The sequence below is a fragment of the Pleurodeles waltl genome, chromosome 5 (assembly GCF_031143425.1).
Source record: "Pleurodeles waltl isolate 20211129_DDA chromosome 5, aPleWal1.hap1.20221129, whole genome shotgun sequence".
Classification (NCBI taxonomy): domain Eukaryota; kingdom Metazoa; phylum Chordata; class Amphibia; order Caudata; family Salamandridae; genus Pleurodeles; species Pleurodeles waltl.
The window spans coordinates 1,854,514,807-1,854,539,202 of NC_090444.1; the positions used below are offsets into that span (position 1 = coordinate 1,854,514,807).

The 24,396-nt window shown below is 54.8% G+C and overlaps 2 protein-coding genes across 4 annotated transcripts in view; both read left to right on the forward strand.

The window, feature by feature from the left end:
• SLC29A1 (solute carrier family 29 member 1 (Augustine blood group)) overlaps positions 1-24,396 on the forward strand; it is a 1,001,910-nt gene that overhangs the window by 719,111 nt on the left and 258,403 nt on the right. The gene's annotated exons all lie outside the window — the stretch shown is intronic.
• On the forward strand, positions 20,125-23,991 carry LOC138297447 (uncharacterized). Its single transcript, XM_069236798.1, has 2 exons — positions 20,125-20,341; positions 22,308-23,991. The coding sequence occupies exon 2, from the start codon at positions 22,342-22,344 to the stop codon at positions 23,857-23,859; it is 1,518 nt and encodes a 505-aa protein (XP_069092899.1). The 5' UTR covers positions 20,125-20,341; positions 22,308-22,341; the 3' UTR covers positions 23,860-23,991.

The window sequence follows — 24,396 nt, forward strand, 5'->3', positions numbered from 1 at the left end:
GTTTCCACTTCCAGCTCTGTGCTCAATATTGCTTAAAAGCTCCTGTCAGAACAAGCACTGGCAAAGTCAGATGGTCTGAAAAAGGCACTCACAGTGGCAGGTCACGTGAGATGCACACAAGGCTGTTCATCACGTTAAAGCGTGTCCTGCAGGCTTTGCCAGTGCTGGCCACAGTGGGAGAGGGATTGCTTTCTGTATAGAATGCATATGGGAGGTCAGGAACTCATTGAGACAAAGAGCACGATGACTGAGTGCCCTCTTGAGATCTAAAGTACACCCTCGGCAGTGTCAGTGGAAGCACTTCCTGAGTGACTGACCCTCTTGGGAACGGAGCCAAGGCTGCCTCCTAGAAATAAACGAAGAAACTACAAACTAATGAATGTGCTGCGCCGCACTGAATACACACACGCGACGGCAGACAGAAGCCATCTCTCGGCCAAAGGGGGTCTGCTTTCAAATGTGGTGTGCGGTCTGTGCGGGGTGGGAGTTTGCTGCTTACTGTGCTCGGCTTTGGTGGTCTGTGTGTGGGGTTGTGTGTACCTGATCTCTGTGCCGGGCTTGGTGGTCTGTGTGCCAGGCTGTGTGTACCTGATCTCTGTGCTGGGCTTGGTGGTCTGCGCGCCGGGTTAGGTATTCCTGATCTCTGTGCTGGGCTTGGTGGTCTGTGTGCTGGGCTTGGTGGTCTGCGCGCCGGGTTAGGTATTCCTGATCTCTGTGCTGGGCTTGGTGGTCTGTGTGCTGGGCTTGGTGGTCTGCGCGCCAAGTTAGGTATTCCTGATCTCTGTGCTGGGCTTGGTGGTCTGTGTGCTAGGCTTTGGTGGTCTGTGTGTGGGGTTGTGTGTACCTGATCTGTGTGCTGGGCTTGGTGGTCTGCGCGCCGGGTTAGGTATTCCTGATCTCTGTGCTGGGCTTGGTGGTCTGTGTGCTGGGCTTGGTGGTCTGCGCGCCGGGTTAGGTATTCCTGATCTCTGTGCTGGGCTTGGTGGTCTGTGTGCTGGGCTTGGTGGTCTGCGCGCCGAGTTAGGTATTCCTGATCTCTGTGCTGGGCTTGGTGGTCTGTGTGCTGGGCTTGGTGGTCTGCGCGCCGAGTTAGGTATTCCTGATCTCTGTGCTGGGCTTGGTGGTCTGTGTGCTAGGCTTTGGTGGTCTGCGCGCCGGGTTAGGTATTCCTGATCGCTGTGCTGGGCTTGGTGGTCTGTGTGCTGGGCTTGGTGGTCTGCGCGCCGAGTTAGGTATTCCTGATCTCTGTGCTGGGCTTGGTGGTCTGTGTGCTAGGCTTTGGTGGTCTGTGTGTGGGGTTGTGTGTACCTGATCTGTGTGCTGGGCTTGGTGGTCTGCGCGCCGGGTTAGGTATTCCTGATCTCTGTGCTGGGCTTGGTGGTCTGTGTGCTGGGCTTGGTTGTCTGCGCGCCGGGTTAGGTATTCCTGATCTCTGTGCTGGGCTTGGTGGTCTGTGTGCTGGGCTTGGTGGTCTGCGCGCCGGGTTAGGTATTCCTGATCTCTGTGCTGGGCTTGGTGGTCTGTGTGCTGGGCTTGGTGGTCTGCGCGCCGAGTTAGGTATTCCTGATCTCTGTGCTGGGCTTGTTGGTCTGTGTGCTGGGCTTGGTGGTCTGCGCGCCGAGTTAGGTATTCCTGATCTCTGTGCTGGGCTTGGTGGTCTGTGTGCTAGGCTTTGGTGGTCTGCGCGCCGGGTTAGGTATTCCTGATCGCTGTGCTGGGCTTGGTGGTCTGTGTGCTGGGCTTGGTGGTCTGCGCGCCGAGTTAGGTATTCCTGATCTCTGTGCTGGGCTTGGTGGTCTGTGTGCTAGGCTTTGGTGGTCTGTGTGTGGGGTTGTGTGTACCTGATCTGTGTGCTGGGCTTGGTGGTCTGCGCGCCGGGTTAGGTATTCCTGATCTCTGTGCTGGGCTTGGTGGTCTGTGTGCTGGGCTTGGTGGTCTGCGCGCCGGGTTAGGTATTCCTGATCTCTGTGCTGGGCTTGGTGGTCTGTGTGCTGGGCTTGGTGGTCTGCGCACCGGGTTAGGTATTCCTGATCTCTGTGCTGGGCTTGGTGGTCTGTGTGCTGGGCTTGGTGGTCTGCGCGCCGAGTTAGGTATTCCTGATCTCTGTGCTGGGCTTGGTGGTCTGTGTGCTGGGCTTGGTGGTCTGCGCGCCGAGTTAGGTATTCCTAATCTCTGTGCTGGGCTTGGTGGTCTGTGTGCTAGGCTTTGGTGGTCTGCGCGCCGGGTTAGGTATTCCTGATCGCTGTGCTGGGCTTGGTGGTCTGTGTGCTGGGCTTGGTGGTCTGCGCGCCGAGTTAGGTATTCCTGATCTCTGTGCTGGGCTTGGTGGTCTGTGTGCTAGGCTTTGGTGGTCTGTGTGTGGGGTTGTGTGTACCTGATCTGTGTGCTGGGCTTGGTGGTCTGCGCGCCGGGTTAGGTATTCCTGATCTCTGTGCTGGGCTTGGTGGTCTGTGTGCTGGGCTTGGTGGTCTGCGCGCCGGGTTAGGTATTCCTGATCTCTGTGCTGGGCTTGGTGGTCTGTGTGCTGGGCTTGGTGGTCTGCGCGCCGGGTTAGGTATTCCTGATCTCTGTGCTGGGCTTGGTGGTCTGTGTGCTGGGCTTGGTGGTCTGCGCGCCGAGTTAGGTATTCCTGATCTCTGTGCTGGGCTTGGTGGTCTGTGTGCTGGGCTTGGTGGTCTGCGCGCCGAGTTAGGTATTCCTGATCTCTGTGCTGGGCTTGGTGGTCTGTGTGCTAGGCTTTGGTGGTCTGCGCGCCGGGTTAGGTATTCCTGATCGCTGTGCTGGGCTTGGTGGTCTGTGTGCTGGGCTTGGTGGTCTGCGCGCCGAGTTAGGTATTCCTGATCTCTGTGCTGGGCTTGGTGGTCTGTGTGCTAGGCTTTGGTGGTCTGTGTGTGGGGTTGTGTGTACCTGATCTGTGTGCTGGGCTTGGTGGTCTGCGCGCCGGGTTAGGTATTCCTGATCTCTGTGCTGGGCTTGGTGGTCTGTGTGCTGGGCTTGGTGGTCTGCGCGCCGGGTTAGGTATTCCTGATCTCTGTGCTGGGCTTGGTGGTCTGTGTGCTGGGCTTGGTGGTCTGCGCGCCGGGTTAGGTATTCCTGATCTCTGTGCTGGGCTTGGTGGTCTGTGTGCTGGGCTTGGTGGTCTGCGCGCCGAGTTAGGTATTCCTGATCTCTGTGCTGGGCTTGGTGGTCTGTGTGCTGGGCTTGGTGGTCTGCGCGCCGAGTTAGGTATTCCTGATCTCTGTGCTGGGCTTGGTGGTCTGTGTGCTAGGCTTTGGTGGTCTGCGCGCCGGGTTAGGTATTCCTGATCGCTGTGCTGGGCTTGGTGGTCTGTGTGCTGGGCTTGGTGGTCTGCGCGCCGAGTTAGGTATTCCTGATCTCTGTGCTGGGCTTGGTGGTCTGTGTGCTAGGCTTTGGTGGTCTGTGTGTGGGGTTGTGTGTACCTGATCTGTGTGCTGGGCTTGGTGGTCTGCGCGCCGGGTTAGGTATTCCTGATCTCTGTGCTGGGCTTGGTGGTCTGTGTGCTGGGCTTGGTGGTCTGCGCGCCGGGTTAGGTATTCCTGATCTCTGTGCTGGGCTTGGTGGTCTGTGTGCTGGGCTTGGTGGTCTGCGCACCGGGTTAGGTATTCCTGATCTCTGTGCTGGGCTTGGTGGTCTGTGTGCTGGGCTTGGTGGTCTGCGCGCCGAGTTAGGTATTCCTGATCTCTGTGCTGGGCTTGGTGGTCTGTGTGCTGGGCTTGGTGGTCTGCGCGCCGAGTTAGGTATTCCTGATCTCTGTGCTGGGCTTGGTGGTCTGTGTGCTAGGCTTTGGTGGTCTGCGCGCCGGGTTAGGTATTCCTGATCGCTGTGCTGGGCTTGGTGGTCTGTGTGCTGGGCTTGGTGGTCTGCGCGCCGAGTTAGGTATTCCTGATCTCTGTGCTGGGCTTGGTGGTCTGTGTGCTAGGCTTTGGTGGTCTGTGTGTGGGGTTGTGTGTACCTGATCTGTGTGCTGGGCTTGGTGGTCTGCGCGCCGGGTTAGGTATTCCTGATCTCTGTGCTGGGCTTGGTGGTCTGTGTGCTGGGCTTGGTGGTCTGCGCGCCGGGTTAGGTATTCCTGATCTCTGTGCTGGGCTTGGTGGTCTGTGTGCTGGGCTTGGTGGTCTGTGCGCCGGGTTAGGTATTCCTGATCTCTGTGCTGGGCTTGGTGGTCTGTGTGCTGGGCTTGGTGGTCTGCGCGCCGAGTTAGGTATTCCTGATCTCTGTGCTGGGCTTGGTGGTCTGTGTGCTGGGCTTGGTGGTCTGCGCGCCGAGTTAGGTATTCCTGATCTCTGTGCTGGGCTTGGTGGTCTGTGTGCTAGGCTTTGGTGGTCTGTGCGCCGGGTTAGGTATTCCTGATCGCTGTGCTGGGCTTGGTGGTCTGTGTGCTGGGCTTGGTGGTCTGCGCGCCGAGTTAGGTATTCCTGATCTCTGTGCTGGGCTTGGTGGTCTGTGTGCTATGCTTTGGTGGTCTGTGTGTGGGGTTGTGTGTACCTGATCTGTGTGCTGGGCTTGGTGGTCTGCGCGCCGGGTTAGGTATTCCTGATCTCTGTGCTGGGCTTGGTGGTCTGTGTGCTGGGCTTGGTGGTCTGCGCGCCGGGTTAGGTATTCCTGATCTCTGTGCTGGGCTTGGTGGTCTGTGTGCTGGGCTTGGTGGTCTGCGCGCCGGGTTAGGTATTCCTGATCTCTGTGCTGGGCTTGGTGGTCTGTGTGCTAGGCTTGGTGGTCTGTGCGCCGAGTTAGGTATTCCTGATCTCTGTGCTGGGCTTGGTGGTCTGTGTGCTGGGCTTGGTGGTCTGCGCGCCGAGTTAGGTATTCCTGATCTCTGTGCTGGGCTTGGTGGTCTGTGTGCTAGGCTTTGGTGGTCTGCGCGCCGGGTTAGGTATTCCTGATCGCTGTGCTGGGCTTGGTGGTCTGTGTGCTGGGCTTGGTGGTCTGCGCGCCGAGTTAGGTATTCCTGATCTCTGTGCTGGGCTTGGTGGTCTGTGTGCTAGGCTTTGGTGGTCTGTGTGTGGGGTTGTGTGTACCTGATCTGTGTGCTGGGCTTGGTGGTCTGCGCGCCGGGTTAGGTATTCCTGATCTCTGTGCTGGGCTTGGTGGTCTGTGTGCTGGGCTTGGTGGTCTGCGCGCCGGGTTAGGTATTCCTGATCGCTGTGCTGGGCTTGGTGGTCTGTGTGCTGGGCTTGGTGGTCTGCGCGCCGAGTTAGGTATTCCTGATCTCTGTGCTGGGCTTGGTGGTCTGTGTGCTAGGCTTTGGTGGTCTGTGTGTGGGGTTGTGTGTACCTGATCTGTGTGCTGGGCTTGGTGGTCTGTGTGCCAAGCTGGGTATTCCTGATCTATTTGCTGGGCTTGGTGCTCTGTGTGCTGGGCTTGGTGGCCTGCGCACCGGGTTAGGTATTCCTGATCTCTGTGCCAGGCTTGGTGGTCTGTGTGCCAGGCTGGGTATTCCTGATCTCTGTGCTGGGCTTGGTGGTCTGTGTGCTGGGCTTGGTATTCCTGATCTCTGTGCTGGGCTTGGTGGTCTGTGTGCTGGGCTTGGTGGTCTGTGTGCCAGACTGGGTATTCCTGATCTCTGTGCCAGGCTTGGTGGTCTGTGTGCCAGGCTGGGTATTCCTGATCTCTGTGCTGGGCTTGGTGGTCTGTGTGCTGGGCTTGGTGGTCTGTGTGCCAGACTGGGTATTCCTGATCTCTGTGCTGGGCTTGGTGGTCTGTGTGCTGGGCTTGGTGGTCTGTGTGCCAGGCTGGGTATTCCTGATCTCTGTGCTGGGCTTGGTGGTGTATGTGTTATGATTAGTGGTTTATATGCTGGGCTTGGTGTTCTGTGGGGTGTGACTGGTGGTCTGTGTGGTGTGATTGGTGGTCTGTGTGGTGTGAGTGGTGGCCTGTGTGCTGTGATTGGTGGTCTGTGTGGTGTAACTCGTGGTGTGTATGTGCTGTGATTGGTGGTCTGAGTGGTGTGACTGGTGGTGTGTGTGCTGGGCATTCCTGATCTCTGTGCTGGGCTTGGCGGTGGTGTGTGTTAAGATTGGTGGTTTATATGCTGGACTTGGTGGTCAGGGTGGTGTGACTGGTGGTCTGTGTGCGTGCTGTGATTGGTGGTCTGAGTGGTGTGACTGGTGGTGTGTGTGCTGGGCATTCCTGATCTCTGTGCTGGGCTTGGCGGTGGTGTGTGTTAAGATTGGTGGTTTATATGCTGGACTTGGTGGTCAGGGTGGTGTGACTGGTGGTCTGTGTGTGTGCTGTGATTGGTGGTCTGAGTGGTGTGACTGGTGGTGTGTGTGCTGGGCATTCCTGATCTCTGTGCTGGGCTTAGTGGTCTGTGTGTTATGATTGGTGGTTTATATGCTGGGCTTGGTTTTCTGTGGGGTGTGACTGGTGGCCTGCGTGGTGTGACTGGTGGTCTGCGTGGTGTGATTGGTGGTCTGTGTACTGTGATTGGTGGTGTGTGTGGTGTGACTGGTGGTGTGTGTGCTTGGCTGGCTATTACTGATTTGGGTGCTTGGCTTGGTGGTCTGTGTGGTGTGTGTGCTGTGATTGGTGGTCTTTGTTGTGTGACTGGTGGTCTGTGTGCTCTGCCGGCTATTACTAATCTGGGTGCTTGGCTTGGTGGTCTGTGTGGTGTGACTGGTGGGGTGTGTGCTGTGGTGGTCTGTGTGGTGTGACTGGTGGGGTGTGTGCTGTGGTGGTCTGTGTGGTGTGACCGGTGGGGTGTGTGCTGTGGTGATCTGTGTGGTGTGACTGGTGGGGTGCGTGCTGTGGTGGTCTGTGTGGTGTGACTGGTGGTGGTGTGACCGGTGGGGTGTGTGCTGTGGTGGTCTGTGTGGTGTGACCGGTGGGGTGTGTGCTGTGGTGGTCTGTGTGGTGTGACCGGCGGGGTGTTTGCTGTGGTGGTCTGTGTGGTGTGACTGGTGGGGTGTGTGCTGTGGTGGTCTGTGTGGTGTGACCGGTGGGGTGTGTGCTGTGGTGGTGTGTGTGGTGTGACTGGTGGGGTGTGTGCTGTGGTCTGTGTGGTGTGACCGGTGGGGGGGGGTGCTGTGGTGGTCTGTGTGGGTGTGACTGGTGGGGTGTGTGCGGTGGTGGTCTGTGTGGTGTGACTGGTGGGGTGTGTGCTGTGGTGGTGTGTGTGGTGTGACCGGTGTGGTATGTGCGGTGGTGGTCTGTGTGGTGTGACTGGTGGGGTGTGTGCTGTGGTGGTCTGGGTGGTGTGACCGGTGGGATTTGTGCTGTGGTGGTCTGTGTGGTGTGACTGGTGGGGTGTGTGCTGTGGTGGTCTGTGTGCTGTGACTGGTAGGGTGTGTGCTGTGGTGGTCTGTGTGGTGTGACTGGTGGGGTGTGTGCTGTGGTGGTCTGTGTGGTGTGACTGGTGGGTCTGTGTGGTGTGACTAGTCGGGTGTGTGCTGTGGTGGTCTGTGTGGTATGACCGGTGGGGTGTGTGGCTGTGGTGGTGTGTGTGGTGTGACTGGTGGGGTGTGTGCTGTGGTGGTGTGTGTGGTGTGACTGGTGGGGTGTGTCCTGTGGTGGTCTGTGTGGTGTGACCGGTGGGGTGTGTGCTGTGGTGGTGTGTGTGGTGTGACTGGTGGGGTGTGTGCTGTGGTCTGTATGGTGTGACCGGTGGTGGGGGGGTGCTGTGGTGGTCTGTGTGGGTGTGACTGGTGGGGTGTGTGCGGTGGTGGTCTGTGTGGTGTGACTGGTGGGGTGTGTGCTGTGGTGGTGTGTGTGGTGTGACTGGTGGGGTGTGTGCTGTGGTGGGGTGTGTGGTGTGATTGGTGAGGTGTGTGCTGTGGTGGTGTGTGTGGTGTGAGTGGTGGGGTGTGTGCTGTGGTGGTCTGTGTGCTGGGCTGCCTCCTCCTGGTCTCTGTGATGGGTTGCTTTTGGTGACTTGTAACATTCCTGGCAGTGGGCTCCAGTATCCCCCTTGGTCTGTAGCTGATGGTTCAGAACAGAGAGTAGTGGGCGTGCAGGGAAGTGCAGATAATGACTGGAGCCCAGAGGGAAACCACAGGCAGGTTGTGGGGTGTAGTCAGATCAACCAGGGGGTGGGCGGTGTGAACCGAAAAGCTTCTGTAAATGTGAAAGAATGTGAAATTGGAGACTAAAACCTAAATTGGTATGCTCAGACTGATTCCTGCAAGTGCATCAAACGGAATACATGCTTTTATGATGGGTTGTCTTAACTGAATTTAGAAAAATCTCCAACTTTCTCGTTAAAACTAAAATTGTGATTTTTTAAAATAAATATTTGTGAATTCGGTAAATAGTTCATAATTTGTGCATTGTTTTGTGATCCCTAATATTTAAATTGCTTAGACCGCGGCTCCGTTTACTCATTGAGGGTCCCCTGATTCCAATAATTATTCGAAGGGGTACCCGGATTCCAGTAATAATTAAATGGGGATTCCACAGAAGTCAAAAGGTTTCAGCTCTCTCACAAAGTCTGGCCACAAAGTGCTACACCCTACACCCTTTCCTTGTTACTTAGGGCCTGTTTTAGAGTTTGCGGTTGGGGTTTCTCTGTCACGAACGTGACAGATATCCCGTCCGCCGTATTACGATCCCATTGTATCCCGTCCGCCGTATTACGATTCCATTATATCCGATGCTAATTGTAACGTTTGTATCTGAGTAACCCATCCACCAGACTCTAAGTCCGGCCCTCTGTGCCCATTTTAGGTTGGTTGTTTTTCCCACGGTTTCCTCCATGCTGGGTCATTGCAAGCGCACACAGAGTTTTCCACAGTCTGTGCTCAGTTCAGCGCAGCGTTTACAGGACACAGCAGGACCGCGAGTCACAACACTGACCGGCAACAGTCTGTCTTATCTGCTCTGATGCATCTCCGCTGGCTTCCGCTGCACCTGCAGACACAATCCCAAGCAGTCAGGCATTCTTTACAGGGCGCATAAGGGTTCTGTGCCAAGGTATCTTCAGAGTCTGAAGGCTGCTAACATTCTGCAGGTCCAAGAATGTACACAGTGAACTCTGTGGTGCCTCAGGCAGAAATATTCACCATGTTTGTGACATGGGGCCATATGTACGAAAGATTTTTCCCATAGACACAGAATAGGTAAAATCCTTTGGTACATCTGGCCCAAAGAACCAAAACCTTCACATCAAGTAGTGCCAGGTCACGAGAGGTCATGGCTGGGTCTGTGTGGTCTAGAATGGAGGCCGTGACCCAGCACCAGTATAAGAGCCTCATCATGAAGCCTTTCTTGGAATGCGCACACACCTGGTGCAAACTCACCTGGCACAAGCTCACCTGGCGCATGTCTTTGAAAGGATTTCCCTCTGAGAACCAGAGGATGACAAGGGTGGCCTCGCAGACTGATGAACAATCTGTGCCCACCAATGGGGGTGCTGTGGCCTCAGCTCTGTGCACGGATAGCACACAGAGACTGGTTCTTCACAGTGCACACGCCACCTTGTGTGCCCGCACAGCACTCCTTCCCCAGACATAGACTCAAAAGACAAACTTCTGACCTAGGTCCATCATGGCGATAAGGCTTAGACTCCTGGACCTGTCTCAAACAAGCAATAATATTGATTACTCAGCCCATGTGTTCAGATTATGTGAAGTGGTAATGCCTTCCAGGGCTAGGCCAACCAGTGCTTAATTTGAGCCGGTGGTTTCCAGTGCTGAGCACCGGAACCTATTTGTCAACACCGGTGCACCACCACACTCAAGATCCCACCCCACCTTGAGGGTCTCTTGTTTCCATTTCAAATTATTTACTGAATAAGAATTATGAAAACATTTCCCATACTAGAAGCAAGTAGTAAAAACAAAGAAAAACAATGAGCAACTGTATAAAAGCAGTAAATAGGATAATTCAATAATATTCGTGCACAAAATATGAACATAAATACAGTGTTTGGACAAAATATCGATTTAAAAATAGCATGCTATCCATAAATTGTGTCAAGAATATTGAGGACAAAAATAGTATGAAGGTAAGATTCTATGGGGAAGAAAGTTTGACGATCTTTAACTCCACATAAGTACCAGTGGCATAACAAAACTTGAGGGGCCCCCCATGCAATACATGGTGATGGCCCCCCCTCATTCACATCAGTAGGAGCTGAGGGCCCACCCTCCGGTATGGGTAAGACTGAGAGCCCCCCTTGCACTGCAGGGGCCTCTGTTATGCCTCTAAAATATACCTACCATGAATATATATAAATATGTATATTTTCAAGGTAAGTTGTTGGGGAGATAAGAAGAGCAAATCTTTATTTACCTATTTGCACTTACGTTCTCAATAGTTTGGTCCTCAATATTTTTGACACAATATTCTGTGCACATGACATTTTTGTCATCAGTATTCTATCAGACAACCCGCAAATACAGAGTCAGTTACAGAAGCTAAAGGAAAACGTATACATGTATTGTGGGGACCTTTTTCAAGAGTTCAAGGGTAATCTGTGGTTTCTGAGCGCTTAATATTACAAGGAGAGCCCTTTATCTCTGGTGTCAGAGGGTCTAACCTAACTGTGGGACCCAAAACTGAGCACATTGTACATTTCTTCAGAAGGTACCTCTCATGGCAGGAGGAGGCGAGCAGGCCAGGCTCACTCAGGGTGTTGGGGCACAAACTCTGAACTCAATGAAACCTACAACAATAAATAAGGCATTCACCAGCCACTACTTTGGCTGAAAAGAAACATTACTTTGATCTTGAGAACACAATACTACACAGAAAATACAGTGGCAGAGGTGGTCCTTCCTGTCACTAGCCTGTAGTAAAGCATCCTCCCACTTCACAGGCACTGTAGGGGACCCCCTGTGGTGCGTCGGCAGCTGGAGGGTGGCTCCTGGTCGTGCGCATTCACGCACCCTCTTAGTGGGACCTCCTGCAGCACCTCGGTAGCTGAGGTAAGGCTCCTGGTCATGCACACATTCATGCACCCTCTTAGGGGGACCTCCTGGGGTGCCTCGGCAGCTGAGGTGCGGCTCCTGGTCATGCGAACATTCATGCACCCCCTTAGGGTGACCTCCTGGGGTGCCTCGGCAGCTGAGGTGCGGCTCCTGGTCATGCGCACATTCATGCACCCCCTTAGGGTGACCTCCTGGGGTGCCTTGGCAGCTGAGGTGCGGCTCCTGGTCATGCACATTCACGGGTCATGCGCACATTCACACACCATCTTAGGGGGGACCTCCTGCAGCACCTCAGTTGCTGAGGTGCGGCTCCTGGTCATGCGCACATTCATGCACCCCCTTAGGATGACCTCCTGGGGTGCCTCGGCAGCTGAGGTGCGGCTCCTGGTCATGCACATTCTCGGGTCATGCGCACATTCACGCACCCTCTTAGGGGGGACCTCTTGCAGCGCCTCAGTAGCTGAGGTGCGGCTCCTGGTCATTCGCACATTCATGCACCCTCTTAGGATGACCTCCTGGGGTGCCTCGGCAGCTGAGGTGCGGCTTCTGGTCATGCACATTCACGGGTCATGGGCACATTCACGCACCCTCTTAGGGGGGACCTCTTGCAGCGCCTCAGTAGCTGAGGTGCGGCTCCTGGTCATGCACACATTCATGCACCCTCTTAGGGTGACCTCCTGTGGTGCCTCAGCAGCTGAGGTGCGGCTCCTGGTCATGCGCACATTCATGCATCCCCTTAGGGTGACCTCCTGGGGTGCCTCGGCAGCTGAGGTGCGGCTCCTGGTCATGCACATTCATGCACCCTCTTAGGGGGGACCTTCTGCAGCGCCTCAGCAGCTTAGGTGCGGCTCCTGGTCATGCACACATTCATGCACCCTCTTAGGATGACCTCCTGGGGTGCCTCGGCAGCTGAAGCGCGTCTTCTGGTCGGACCCCTGTTCAAGCAAACTGTTATGGGGCCTCCTGCGGTGCGTCAGCAGCTGAAAAGCAGCTCCCTGCAGGGTTATATTGGGATCAAAAATAGGCCCGGGCACCCTAAAAAAGTGCCCCACATCTGCAGATTGCGCCTTATGCAAAACTCTGTTCAGTGTTCTAAGTATCATGAAAAGCAGGAGGGGGTGTTTCTCTAAAAGAGGCACATTTTCTTAACTTTACTGAGATAAATAAAATACAAATGTTGCCAGGACTCTGTGCATGGATTAGTTCACAATGGTGAGCCACAGTTGAATGTAAGTGAGGGCACTTCTGCTCAGGCCACCTGCCGCTGCTCAATCTGCATACATTAATGGGCCAGCCCAGCGAGAGACTTGGAATGACATCTCTGTCCTGTTGGTAAAAGGGAGGTAATGGAGACCCATCTTCCTCCGGAAAGACCACTCAGGCCCCCACTGGGCGGCTGGCGCCACCAGCTCAGACACAGCTCAAAATGGCCATTACACTAGCCAGTAAAGTGTCTCACAGCTGTAACTCACATACCGGCCCATCACCTACCACCTGAGTGCCCGCCTTACCAATCCAACCCTGGCTCCTGGTCGTACACAGATTCACACACACTCTTAAGGGGACCTCTTGCAGTGCGTCGGCAGCTGAAGTGGGGCTCCTGGTCGTACGCAGGTTCACGCACACTCTTAAGGGGACCTGAAGTGGGGCTCCTGGTCATATGCAGATTCACACACACTATTAAGGGGACCTCCTGCAGCGGTTCGGCAGCTGAAGTGGGGCTCCTGGTCATAGGCAGGTTCACGCACACTCTTAAGGGGACCTCCTGCAGCGGTTCGGCAGCTGAACTGGGGCTCCTGGTCGTAGGCAGGTTCACACACACTCTTAAGGGGACCTCCTGCAGCGCGTTGGCAGCTGAAGTGGGTCTCCTGGTCATAGGCAGGTTCACGCACACTCTTAAGGGGACCTCCTGCAGCGGTTCGGCAGCTGAAGTGGGGCTCCTGGTCATAGGCAGGTTCACGCACACTCTTAAGGGGACCTCCTGCAGCAGTTCGGCAGCTGAAGTGGGTCTCCTGGTCGTACGCAGGTTCACGCACACTCTTAAGGGGACCTCCTGCAGCGCGTTGGCAGCTGAAGTGGGTCTCCTGGTCAGAGGCAGGTTCACGCACACTCTTAAGGGGACCTCCTGCAGCGCGTCGGCTGCTGAAGTGGGGCTCCTGGTCATAGGCAGGTTCACGCACACTCTTAAGGGGACCTGAAGTGGGGCTCCTGGTCATATGCAGATTCACACACACTATTAAGGGGACCTCCTGCAGCGTGTCAGCAGCTGAAGTGGGTCTCCTGGTCATACGCAGGTTCAAGGCACACTCTTAAGGGGTCCTCCTGCAGCGCGTCGGCAGCTGAAGTGGGGCTCCTGGTCATAGGCAGGTTCACGCACACTCTTAAGGGGACCTCCTGCAGCGGTTCGGCAGCTGAAGTGGGGCTCCTGGTCATAGGCAGGTTCACGCACACTCTTAAGGGGACCTCCTGCAGCAGTTCGGCAGCTGAAGTGGGTCTCCTGGTCGTACGCAGGTTCACGCACACTCTTAAGGGGACCTCCTGCAGCACGTTGGCAGCTGAAGTGGGTCTCCTGGTCATAGGCAGGTTCACGCACACTCTTAAGGGGACCTCCTGCAGCGCGTCAGCTGCTGAAGTGGGGCTCCTGGTCATAGGCAGGTTCACGCACACTCTTAAGGGGACCTGAAGTGGGGCTCCTGGTCATATGCAGATTCACACACACTATTAAGGGGACCTCCTGCAGCGTGTCAGCAGCTGAAGTGGGTCTCCTGGTCATACGCAGGTTCAAGGCACACTCTTAAGGGGACCTCCTGCAGCGCGTCGGCAGCTGAAGTGGGGCTCCTGGTCATAGGCAGGTTCACGCACACTCTTAAGGGGACCTCCTGCAGCGGTTCGGCAGCTGAAGTGGGGCTCCTGGTCATAGGCAGGTTCAAGCACACTCTTAAGGGGACCTCCTGCAGCGGTTCGGCAGCTGAAGTGGGTCTCCTGGTCGTAGGCAGGTTCACGCACACTCTTAAGGGGACCTCCTGCAGCGCGTCGGCAGCTGAAGTGGGGCTCCTGGTCATAGGCAGGTTCACGCACACTCTTAAGGGGACCTCCTGCAGCGGTTCAGCAGCTGAAGTGGGGCTCCTGGTCATAGGCAGGTTCACACATACTCTTAAGGGGACCTCCTGCAGCGGTTCGGCAGCTGAAGTGGGTCTCCTGGTTGTACGCAGGTTCACGCACCCTCTTAAGGGGACCTCCTACAGCGCGTCGGCAGCTGAAGTGGGGCTCCTGGTCCTAGGCAGGTTCACGCACTCTCTTAAGACGTGCAGAACTCAGCCCTCCTCTGCTGGATTTGGCAAGCAATCTGTACACAGCCAAGCTACTGAGAGTCACTCGAGCAGGAGGTGATGCAGTCAGAGGTCCATGCACACTTCTGCTAATCATGCTGTTTTCAAGACCCACAGAGTGCATTTGTGATTCTTTCTAGTCCTGTGTCATCACCAGTGTGGTCTTGTGCAACACAAATTGCCAGGTGTGTTAATAAGGTTTTTATTGAGCAACCCTGTTAGAACGCTTCTTTGTGACTTAAGCTCTTTCAGTCACTTTCTGAGAGGCTCTATGGATCAACGAAACATTCACGAGGGCCCAACGCGACCACAGTTTGGGTGACTCCAGGGGAACCAGGATTACAAGAACTCTTTGTATGGGGGATCCTTTCATGGACTCCAGAGGTCCAATGTTCTGTTTCTCCTACACAGCTTCTTAGGCCTTCCTCTTCTAGACAGCCTTTCCGTCACCGAGGGCCACCTCCAGTTCTCCTCTACGAGGTCAGTAGGTGCCCTCTTTCAAGGTGGTTGATAGGTAGCATCCATAATAGGACACAGCAATTCAAGGGTCCTGTTTCTGAACTTGGTAAAGGAGAGCTGACGTCCAGCGACCCCAACCCTTGAGGCTCAAAGATCTTTGTCTGTCTGCACTGGTGTGGCAACCCTAGTACTGCTGAATGAGACAACCTGACACAAAGACTGGTGGTGTCTACCCAATATCTATAGCAAGGTTACCAAAGGAGGCTGTGTCCAGTTATGGGGCAGGTTTCAGCCACTTCCTGACTTTTTGTGCTCCTTCCAGACAAATCAAGCAATAGATCTTGTCCTAGACCAGTAGGTCTTACTTAAAATGACACCCTTTATAATGTTACAAAGGGGTGAGTGTTTGTCGTAATGGCCTGAGCTGCCAACTTTGGAGCTGCTGGCTTCGGAGATGGAGGAACAAGGTTCGAGTCTTGCCGTCACCTCGGTATCCTGTGAATCTGGGCAAATCACGTTATCTCCCTGTGCCTACAATTCAGCGCCTTGAGACCCTCGCGAGTGGTTTGCCACACTTTACAGATCCTGGTTTTATTTATTCAACCATAGTGCCGTGGTGGCTGTGTGTGGCATGGGGAAGGCCCCGCAAGCCGAGCACAGCCAAAGGCAGGCGTGGTAGGGGGTCATGGGAGGGGGTTGGGTAGCCAACCTCATGCCGAACACGGCGATGGACATCATACTGTGCATTATACTTAGGAGTTTTAATATCTTATTTGCATAAATAAACCTTAGAAATTCACTGAAAAAACACAAAGATTAAAGGGACGTTATAGTTAGGTGAAAATTTCAGTTAAAGCATAACATTTTAAACAAATAAAACAACTGAAATTCACCAGTTCTAGTTATCTCAAGTAACTATAACTCATGCCCCTGCCGTGCACTGCTAAATACCTTTTATATTACATCACTGATGACATATTCTATGACATCATTGATAATATCACTGTAACATCTGAAAGAACACATTGAAAACAACTGTGCGTAGCTGGGGTCCAAGTTATAGCTACTTTAGGGCACAAGTGATAATTAAGTGAGATGCTAGCATTGGTCCTACAGTTGTTAACTAGAAGCCCCGCCTCCTAGCTCGCCCCGCCTACCGAGGCGCCAGCCATCCCGCTGACCTCACCACAGACAATAGAGGTGGCGTGAGCCTCAGGCCCGCTGCCCCCTGCTGGTTCTTCCTTTGACTTTGGCACCATCAACATCCTCTCCCAGCAGCAGGGGGCGGAAGTCTCCGCAGGAGAGAGGCATCTCCAACTCCTGTCCAAACATCACACACATTTCTCAGGAGCTCTGGGGCCTGGGAGAGTCACAGCCCAGCAGAGCAAATAGTTCTCTTTGGTGTCCCATCTGGAGCACGTCCTGGGGTTCCAGTACTGGGAGTCGTACACGGCTCTTCCAGTCCACCTCGGTCTTAACCTGCAGCATCCATACCCACACACAGTACTTCCATTGGTACTGCAGAAAACCCTCACGCACCACCTCCCGGCCCCCATTGTAAAGCACCTGACCCCCAACCTGCAACACCTCTTCGCCTCCTATACAGTAAACACTGATTCTGCAGGTTATGCCTCATTTCCAGGTTGAAAACTCAGAATAGGAAGTATTTACCTAGTAAACACCTCAGTCCTGGCTGATGGTGTTTACCGGGTACATTAAATGTCCACCACCTCACCATTTTCTTCACCAGTGTGGTACATTGCTATTTCTGTCTGCATGACTTGCTAACCAGTGTGTTCTAGGGGTGGTGCGTGTAGCTGGAGGTATGCACCGCCTTGGGTATGCGTCATCTGGGCAGGTTGGCATGCGCACTGCCTGCTGGTAGGATACGCCCAAGGCAGCAGCCAGGAGTGTGGTTTCCCACTCACAGTCTGCATTATCCCTCCATGCCCTACCCGTGGTGCGGTGGTCTGTGATTCGGTTTCGTTCGCCTTGTATTGCCCTTAGATAGTTTTCTACTAAATTCATTGGGCGCATAAACAATAAAGTTAAACATTTTTACTTTCAGTTTTTCCTTTTATTTCTAACATATCATAGTGCAAATACTTTCACACCTACAGTCAGGCGATTGTTTCAGGTATTTCCATAAGATCATGTCGATATAAAGCAAATAACCAACTAAACACCATTGTATCCTAAACAAATATCTTGATAATTTTCGGCGACACGTGTTTCACGGCATATTATGCCCGTTTGATGACCGTGTGAGTCATCAAACGTAATCTTCATCAGTGTGAACCAGAGAACATTATAGATATCATCGCCACGTGTGAAATCTCCAAATCCATCCCTCCGTCACGCTTCGTCCCTTAGGACAGAAGAGGGTTGTTAGTACTGTAGGGCGTCCGTACCCATCCAATGCAATGATCTAGTCTGATGAGTCACGTGGCTCCAGTACTGATCATGCTTGGGACGTGTGCTCTGGAAGCTGTATGCAGACTGCCAGGAATCCCCCCTTTATAGGATTCATTACAGATTCTTCCAATGAGCCCTGAAGAAGCAGCGTAATACGGGGTGAAACACGTGTTACCTGAAAATCATCAAGCAATTTGTTTCGGATGTAATGGTGTTTGGTTGGTCATTGGCTATATATTGAAATGATCTTATAGAAATACTCGAGACATTCCTCTGTCTGTACATGTGAAAATACTTGCACTATGCACTATACTCACACTCAAAGGCTGTAGTCCTGCACCAAGACCCTCACGTTCAAAGGCTATACTCCTGCACTGAGACCCTCACATTCAAAGGCTGCTGCATCAAGACCCTCACAATCAAAGGCTGTACTCCTGCACCGAGCCCCTCACATTCAAAGGCTGCTGCACCAAGACCCTCACAATCAAAGGCTGTACTCCTGCACCGAGACCCTCCCATTCAAAGGTTCCTGCACCGAGCCCCTCACATTCAAAGACTATACTCCTGCACCAAGACCCTCACACTCAAGGGCCGTACTCCTGCACCGAGACCCTCACATTCAAAGGCTATACTCCGGCAGCGAGACCCTCCCATTCAAAGGCTGTACTCCTGCACCAACACCCTCACATTCAAAGGCTGCTGCACCAAGACCCTCACATTCAAAGGCTACTGCACCGATACCCTCACATTCAAATGCTGTACTCCTGCACCGAGCCCCTCACATTCAAAGGATGAACTCCTGCACCGGGCCCCTCACATTCAAAAGCTGTGCTCCCGGACCGAGCCCCTCACATTCAAAGGCTGTACTCATGCACCGGACCCTCACATTCAAAGGCTGTACTCCTGCACTGAGACCCTCACATTCAAAGGTTGTACTCCTGCACCAAGCCCCTCATATTCAAAGGCTGTACTCTTGCACCGAGCCCCTCACATTCAAAGGCTGCTGCACCGAGACCCTCACAATCAAAGGCTGTACTCCTGCACTGAGACCCTCATATTCAAAGGCTCCTGCACCGAGCCCCTCACATTCAAAGACTATACTCCTGCACCAAGACCCTCACACTCAAAGGCTGTACTCCTGCACCGAGACCCTCACATTCAAAGGCTATACTCCGGCAGCGAGACCCTCACATTCAAAGGCTGTACTCCTGCACCGACACCTTCACATTCAAAGGCTGCTGCACCAAGACCCTCACATTCAAAGGCTACTGCACCGATACCCTCACATTCAAATGCTTTACTCCTGCACCTAGCCCCTCACATTGAAAGGCTGAACTCCTGCACCGGGCCCCTCACATTCAAAGGCTGCTGCACCAAGACCCTCATATTCAAAGGCTGTACTCCTGCACTGAGACCCTCACATTCAAAGGCTGCTGCACCAAGACCCTCACATTCAAGGGGTGTATCCAAGGACTATACTCCTACCCCGAGTCCCTAACATCCAAACACTAGACTGATGCACTGTGCTCCTTGTATTTTAAATCTTTACTCCTGCACCGAACCCTTCACATGCAAAGACCATACTCCTGCACCAAGTTCTTCACATACAAAGGCTGTACTCCAGGAGCAGGTCCCTCACGGCCAGGATCCCTCCCAGCCCTGATCCTTCCAGCCCTCACACCCAGGGTCCTCCTTTCCAGCCTTCACACCTGGGTCCCCCAACTCTCACAGCCGGGGTCCTCTCAGCCCTCACAAGCGGGGTCCTCCTTCCCAGCCTTCACAGCTGGGTCCCCCCAACACTCAGAAGCAGGGTCCCTCCTAGCCTGATCCTCCTGGCCCTCAAAGCCAGGGTCCTAACAGCCCTCACAGCCAGGGTCCTCCCAGCCCTCACATTCAAGGGCTGTACTCCTGCACTGAGACCCTCACATTCAAAGGCTGTACTCCTGCACCGAGCACCTGACATTCAAAGGCTGTACTCCTGCACCGGGCCCCTCACATTCAAAGGCTGCTGCACCAAGACCCTCATATTCAAAGGCTGTACTCCTGCACTGAGACCCTCACATTCAAAGGCTGCTGCACCAAGACCCTCACATTCAAGGGCTGTACTCCTGCACTGAGACCCTCACATTCAAAGGCTGTACTCCTGCACCGAGCACCTGACATTCAAAGGCTGTACTCCTGCAATGAGCCCTAACACCCAAAGATTCTACTGCTGCATTGAGGCCCTAACATCCAAAGACTATATTCCTGCACCGAGCCCCTAACATCCCAAGCCTATACTCCTGCACTGAGGCCCTAACATCCAAAGACTTTACTCCTGCACTGAGCTCCTCGCATCCAAGGTCTATACTCTAGCACTGAGCTCCTCGTATCCAAGGACTATACTCCTACCCCGAGTCCCTAACATCCAAACACTAGACTGATGCACTGTGCTCCTTGTATTTTAAATCTTTACTCCTGCACCGAACCCTTCACATGCAAAGACCATACTCCTGCACCAAGTTCTTCACATACAAAGGCTGTACTCCAGGAGCAGGTCCCTCACGGCCAGGATCCCTCCCAGCCCTGATCCTTCCAGCCCTCACACCCAGGGTCCTCCTTTCCAGCCTTCACACCTGGGTCCCCCAACTCTCACAGCCGGGGTCCTCTCAGCCCTCACAAGCGGGGTCCTCCTTCCCAGCCTTCACAGCTGGGTCCCCCCAACACTCAGAAGCAGGGTCCCTCCTAGCCTGATCCTCCTGGCCCTCAAAGCCAGGGTCCTAACAGCCCTCACAGCCAGGGTCCTCCCAGCCCTCACACCCAGAACTTCTCAGCAGACAGCAGGCACTGTCACATGCTCAGTGTCTGTTCACTCCGAAAGAGAGACCCGGCGCTCCTCAGCAGCGCCCCCACGCCTTACAGGATGAGTGAATACCAGAACTTCTCAGCAGACAGCGGGCACTATGGATGGCCGCGACGCACGTAGGGCGTCTTTAAGGCGGACAGCATCCTAGCGTCGCTCCCCCGCCTGGTAGAGATGAGCCCGAGGGGCCTCCGTACTGGGAGGGTGGGCCACCTCGCGTTTATGGCCCCCAAAGGTGTGATGGAGGCGGAGTGAGGCCACAAGGCCTCTTAAGGGGCAACTGGACTGGGCTGGGGCCTCTTTGGCTGAACTACGCGCAAGGGGTCGCAGGAGTGGCGTGAGAGCGGAGGAGGCAACCTGGATACAAGCGGGACGAGGAGTGACCAGAGGACGGCGGCAGCAGCGCTAAGGTGAGTCGGGAGATGCTGGGGAGGGGAGGGGGGTGAAGGAACGCTGCGACCAAGTGGGTCTTTGGCGATTGCTGGGGGGGACCATAGAATTCTGGTAGGGGGGTGGGGGGAATAGGGAACCACCGCGAGGGGTTGCGGAGGCAGCGCGCGCCGCGGGACCCGAGTGGGGACCTCCCGCCGACAGAGGCCATGTAGAACATGCTGCCGATATAACAAAAAAAAAAAAGGAAAACGTAACTCCACTTCCCTCGTTCGCTCAACCACTCCCCCCCCACCCTCGCAACAGATTTAAAGAAACCTTACCGTCATCCGGGGTGTGGGGCTGCGATCCGGCTCTCCGAGCCAGCTCCAGGAAGGGAGCAGGCAGTGGGGCACGTCACCGGGCACACGAGGCAGGGACCCATGGCTAGGGGGGGGGCACAGCGGCTGCAGGGCGCCGTGCCCCCCACCCTGCTGGAATCGGGGCTCGGGGACTTGGTGCATGGCCAGGGCGGCCGGCTCCGTCGCGCCGCGCATGCGCGCGGCAAACACAAAAAAAAAAAAAAAGACTAGAGCGCGGCACACGCGGAAGTTGTGTGCCGCGTGTGCTAGAGGCCCTGACTGCACGAGCCATTTGGCTCTGCAAATGCGCGCGAGGATGGGCGGGGCTCGGCCGCTTTCCATCCCCCCGCCCTCGCAACAGATTTAAAGAAACCTTACCGTCATCCGGGGCGTGGGGCTGCGATCGGGCTCTCCGAGCCAGCTCCAGGAAGGGAGCAGGCAGTGGGGCACGTCACCGGGCACACGAGGCAGGGACCCATGGCTAGGGGGGGCACAGCGGCTGCAGGGCGCCGTGCCCCCCACCCTGCTGGAATCGGGGCTCAGGGACTTGGTGCATGGCCAGGGCGGCCGGCTCCGTCGCGCCGCGCATGCGCGCGGCAAACACAAAAAAAAAAAAAAAGACTAGAGCGCGGCACACGCGGACGTTGTGTGCCGCGTGTGCTAGAGGCCCTGACTGCACGAGCCATTTGGCTCTGCAAATGCGCGCAAGGATGGGCGGGGCTCGGCCGCTTTCCATCCGGCGCGGTGCGGCAGAGCGCAGCACACGCGGAAGTTGTGTGCCGCGTGTGCCCGAGGCCCAGACTGCACGAGCCATTTGGCTCTGCGAATGCGCGCGGGGCGCGGCGAGGATGGGCGGGGGGCTCGACCGCTTTCCATCCGGCGCGGTGGCCAATGGCGTGCCTTTTAAGCAAGAAGCTACCCAGAGACAGGGGTTCCATCCAGCCGCTTCCATTTGGCCGCGGCTGGGACAGACGGTGCTCGGCCGGTCGGCGCGCATGCGCGTGCCCAACCTGAATTTAAAAAATAAATAAATAAAATAATAAATGAAAAAATAAGTAAAATTAATTATCAGGGAGTAGACGCTAGGGTCCTGAACGCAAGGAAGCTTTGGCACAGAAGACAGCACGTAAACACGATTCCAGCCACTGCCCTAATAAAAAAAAAATAAAAAAAAAATATAATTTGGTTAGGTTGCAACCCATAACAGGGTTAAGTCGGTATGACGCAGGGGTAGGTGGGGTGACATTAAGAGAGAGAGTGCATCCAGTAGTAGTATCATAGGGCTAAAAAAAAAAAAGGAGTAAAGCAAATATTGGTTTATAAATGATACTAAAAAAAATAAATAAAAAAAAATTATATAAAACGGGGGGAGGACCAATAGACGGTGCAGAGGGGAAGTCGCGTGGGTCGGTGACACCTCCCCCCCCCCTTCCCCAACCTAGCCAAGCGCAAGGAGACAGGCACAGAGCAGGTCCTGGCAGTGGGCTAATCGTGTTTTCCATGGGAGGACAGAGCTGATAAAGTATATGAGAAGAATGACAGGGCGAGCGAGAGAGTCGCAAGGGCGGCGACATAAAGTGCAAGATAATGAAGTGTAGCGACGACATAAAGTGCAAGATAATGAAGTGTATTATATCAATTGCAGGCTGGAATCATTAACCCACAACCACATTACTGCGATGGAAGTCGAAGGGTCGCCGGCGCTTTTTTCCCCCGATGAGAACCAGGAAGAGGCCGAGGTCTGGGCGAAATTCAGGGCCTTGGGGCAAGCGAAAGGGCTGGATTGGGTAAAGAAGATGGTGGCGGTGCAGGGTGCCCAGCAGCAGTCGGAGGACAACGCCGCGGCCAACACGGACGAGGTGCAGCCCACAGACTCAGGCCTTTGTCTACGGAGCGTAGAAAGTGTTACAGCACCGGCCAGACGGAAGCGGCCACCAAGGGCCACGGCAGGGAACAAGCTCAAACCGGCCAAAAAGGTCGGAACGGAGAACGTTTTGCCGGAGGTCTCAGCAACCCCGCTGGAGGACAGTGGACTGAGAAGGAACATTGACAGTATGGAGCAGGGGGGGCCTGTGGCAAGTGGGGCGCCCCTCACGGCTGGGGCTTCGACCACTAGGGAGAACCTACAAAGGGACCAGGGGCAATCTGGCCAGCCTGCAGACAATGGGTGCTGCGCTCCCGCGCCAGGACCTGCGGGGCAGGGGTTGCAGGTCGGGCTGGGTAAGATGATGGAATCGATGCACAACTTCATGGCCTCAGCGAAGGCGCTGGCAGGCGGGGGCATGAACGAACAGCGCGCGGGTAGCGGGAGTGCATGGGCAGGACAGGTTTGGGGCCAGGGCGAGAGCTATCCTCCAAAGAGTCAGGGCCTGGTCACGGGGCAGGAGACAAAGAATCTGGGGGGGTCGGCGTCAGACACGCTAGCAGGTACAAGCAACAAAGGGACTGTGGTGAGGCCCGATCCCCCCCTGTTGTCCGGGAGGTCATCCCTGGCTTGGAGGGTCCCACTAGAAGCTAGAGAAAGAATATGGAACAGGGAATTTATTGATATTTTCTCCCTGCTCACCTTTGCAAAAGAGGGTGCAGACATAACCGTGCCCAGCAAAGAGGTTGAGAAGCATAAATGGAAGAGGAAGGTCAAGCCTGAGGAATCGATGGACAATTGGCTTGAGGCATTCGCCATGTTGTCCACAGTGATCATGGAGAAGTTCCCGGAGCAGGGACCAGCTCTATGCAAATACAACAGAGTCATATACGAAGAATATACCCGTAATGGGAGTACAGGGTGGCTGTGTTATGACAGGGAATTCAGGCAAAAAATGGAACAGGCACCCGAGATGGCATGGGACTGCCGCGAGATTGAGCTCTGGGTGCAGTATATGGGCAATGGCTGCAGAACAACAACCAGCGAAACCCGTTTCCCTAGACACAAACAAGCAAGGCTGTTCTACTTTAAGCAACAGCTTAGGTCCCCCTTTCGAGGGAAGCCCCCGCAGAGTGGGAGAGGGGGGTACCAGTATAGGTCCAGCAACAACTCATGCAGGCCATACAATGCCGGGGCATGCTCTTGGGGTCCTGCATGCAAATTCACTCACACCTGCTCCAAGTGCGCCGGTTGGCACCCTGCAACCGAATGCACCAAAGGGAGTAAGACCGATAAGGCAATGGGTACCTATGGGGGTGCCAAGCAGCCCTAACCATCCTCAGTCACACCACACTACACTAGCGCCATCTCCCATAGATTTTAACGCATTGGCCTCGATCCTTAAGGATTACCCTAGGGCCACTGAGCGCGAGCTGCTGTTTAATGGTTTCAGTGAGGGCTTTAGGATCCCATACGATCGCCCCTCGCTCTCGCGGGGAGCAAATAACTTGCGCTCTGCCATGGAGGCTCAGGGAGTAGTGCGGGAGAAGCTGGAGAAAGAGTGCCAATTGGGGAGGGTGGCGGGTCCCTTCATCCACCCCCCCCTTCCGAATTTTATTGTGTCAACGCTGGGGATCGTGCCAAAGAAGGAGCAGGGCAAATATAGGTTGATCCACCATCTCTCTTTCCCCAAAGGGTCTTCAGTAAACGACTACCTGGAGGAGGGCACATGCTCAGTTTGCTATGCATCATTTGACGAGGCCGTCGACTTGGTTCGCGCAGCGGGCTTAGGTGCGCTCATGGCAAAGGCAGACATCGAGTCTGCTTTCCGCCTCCTCCCGGTCCACCCAAGCAGCTTTCACCTCCTAGG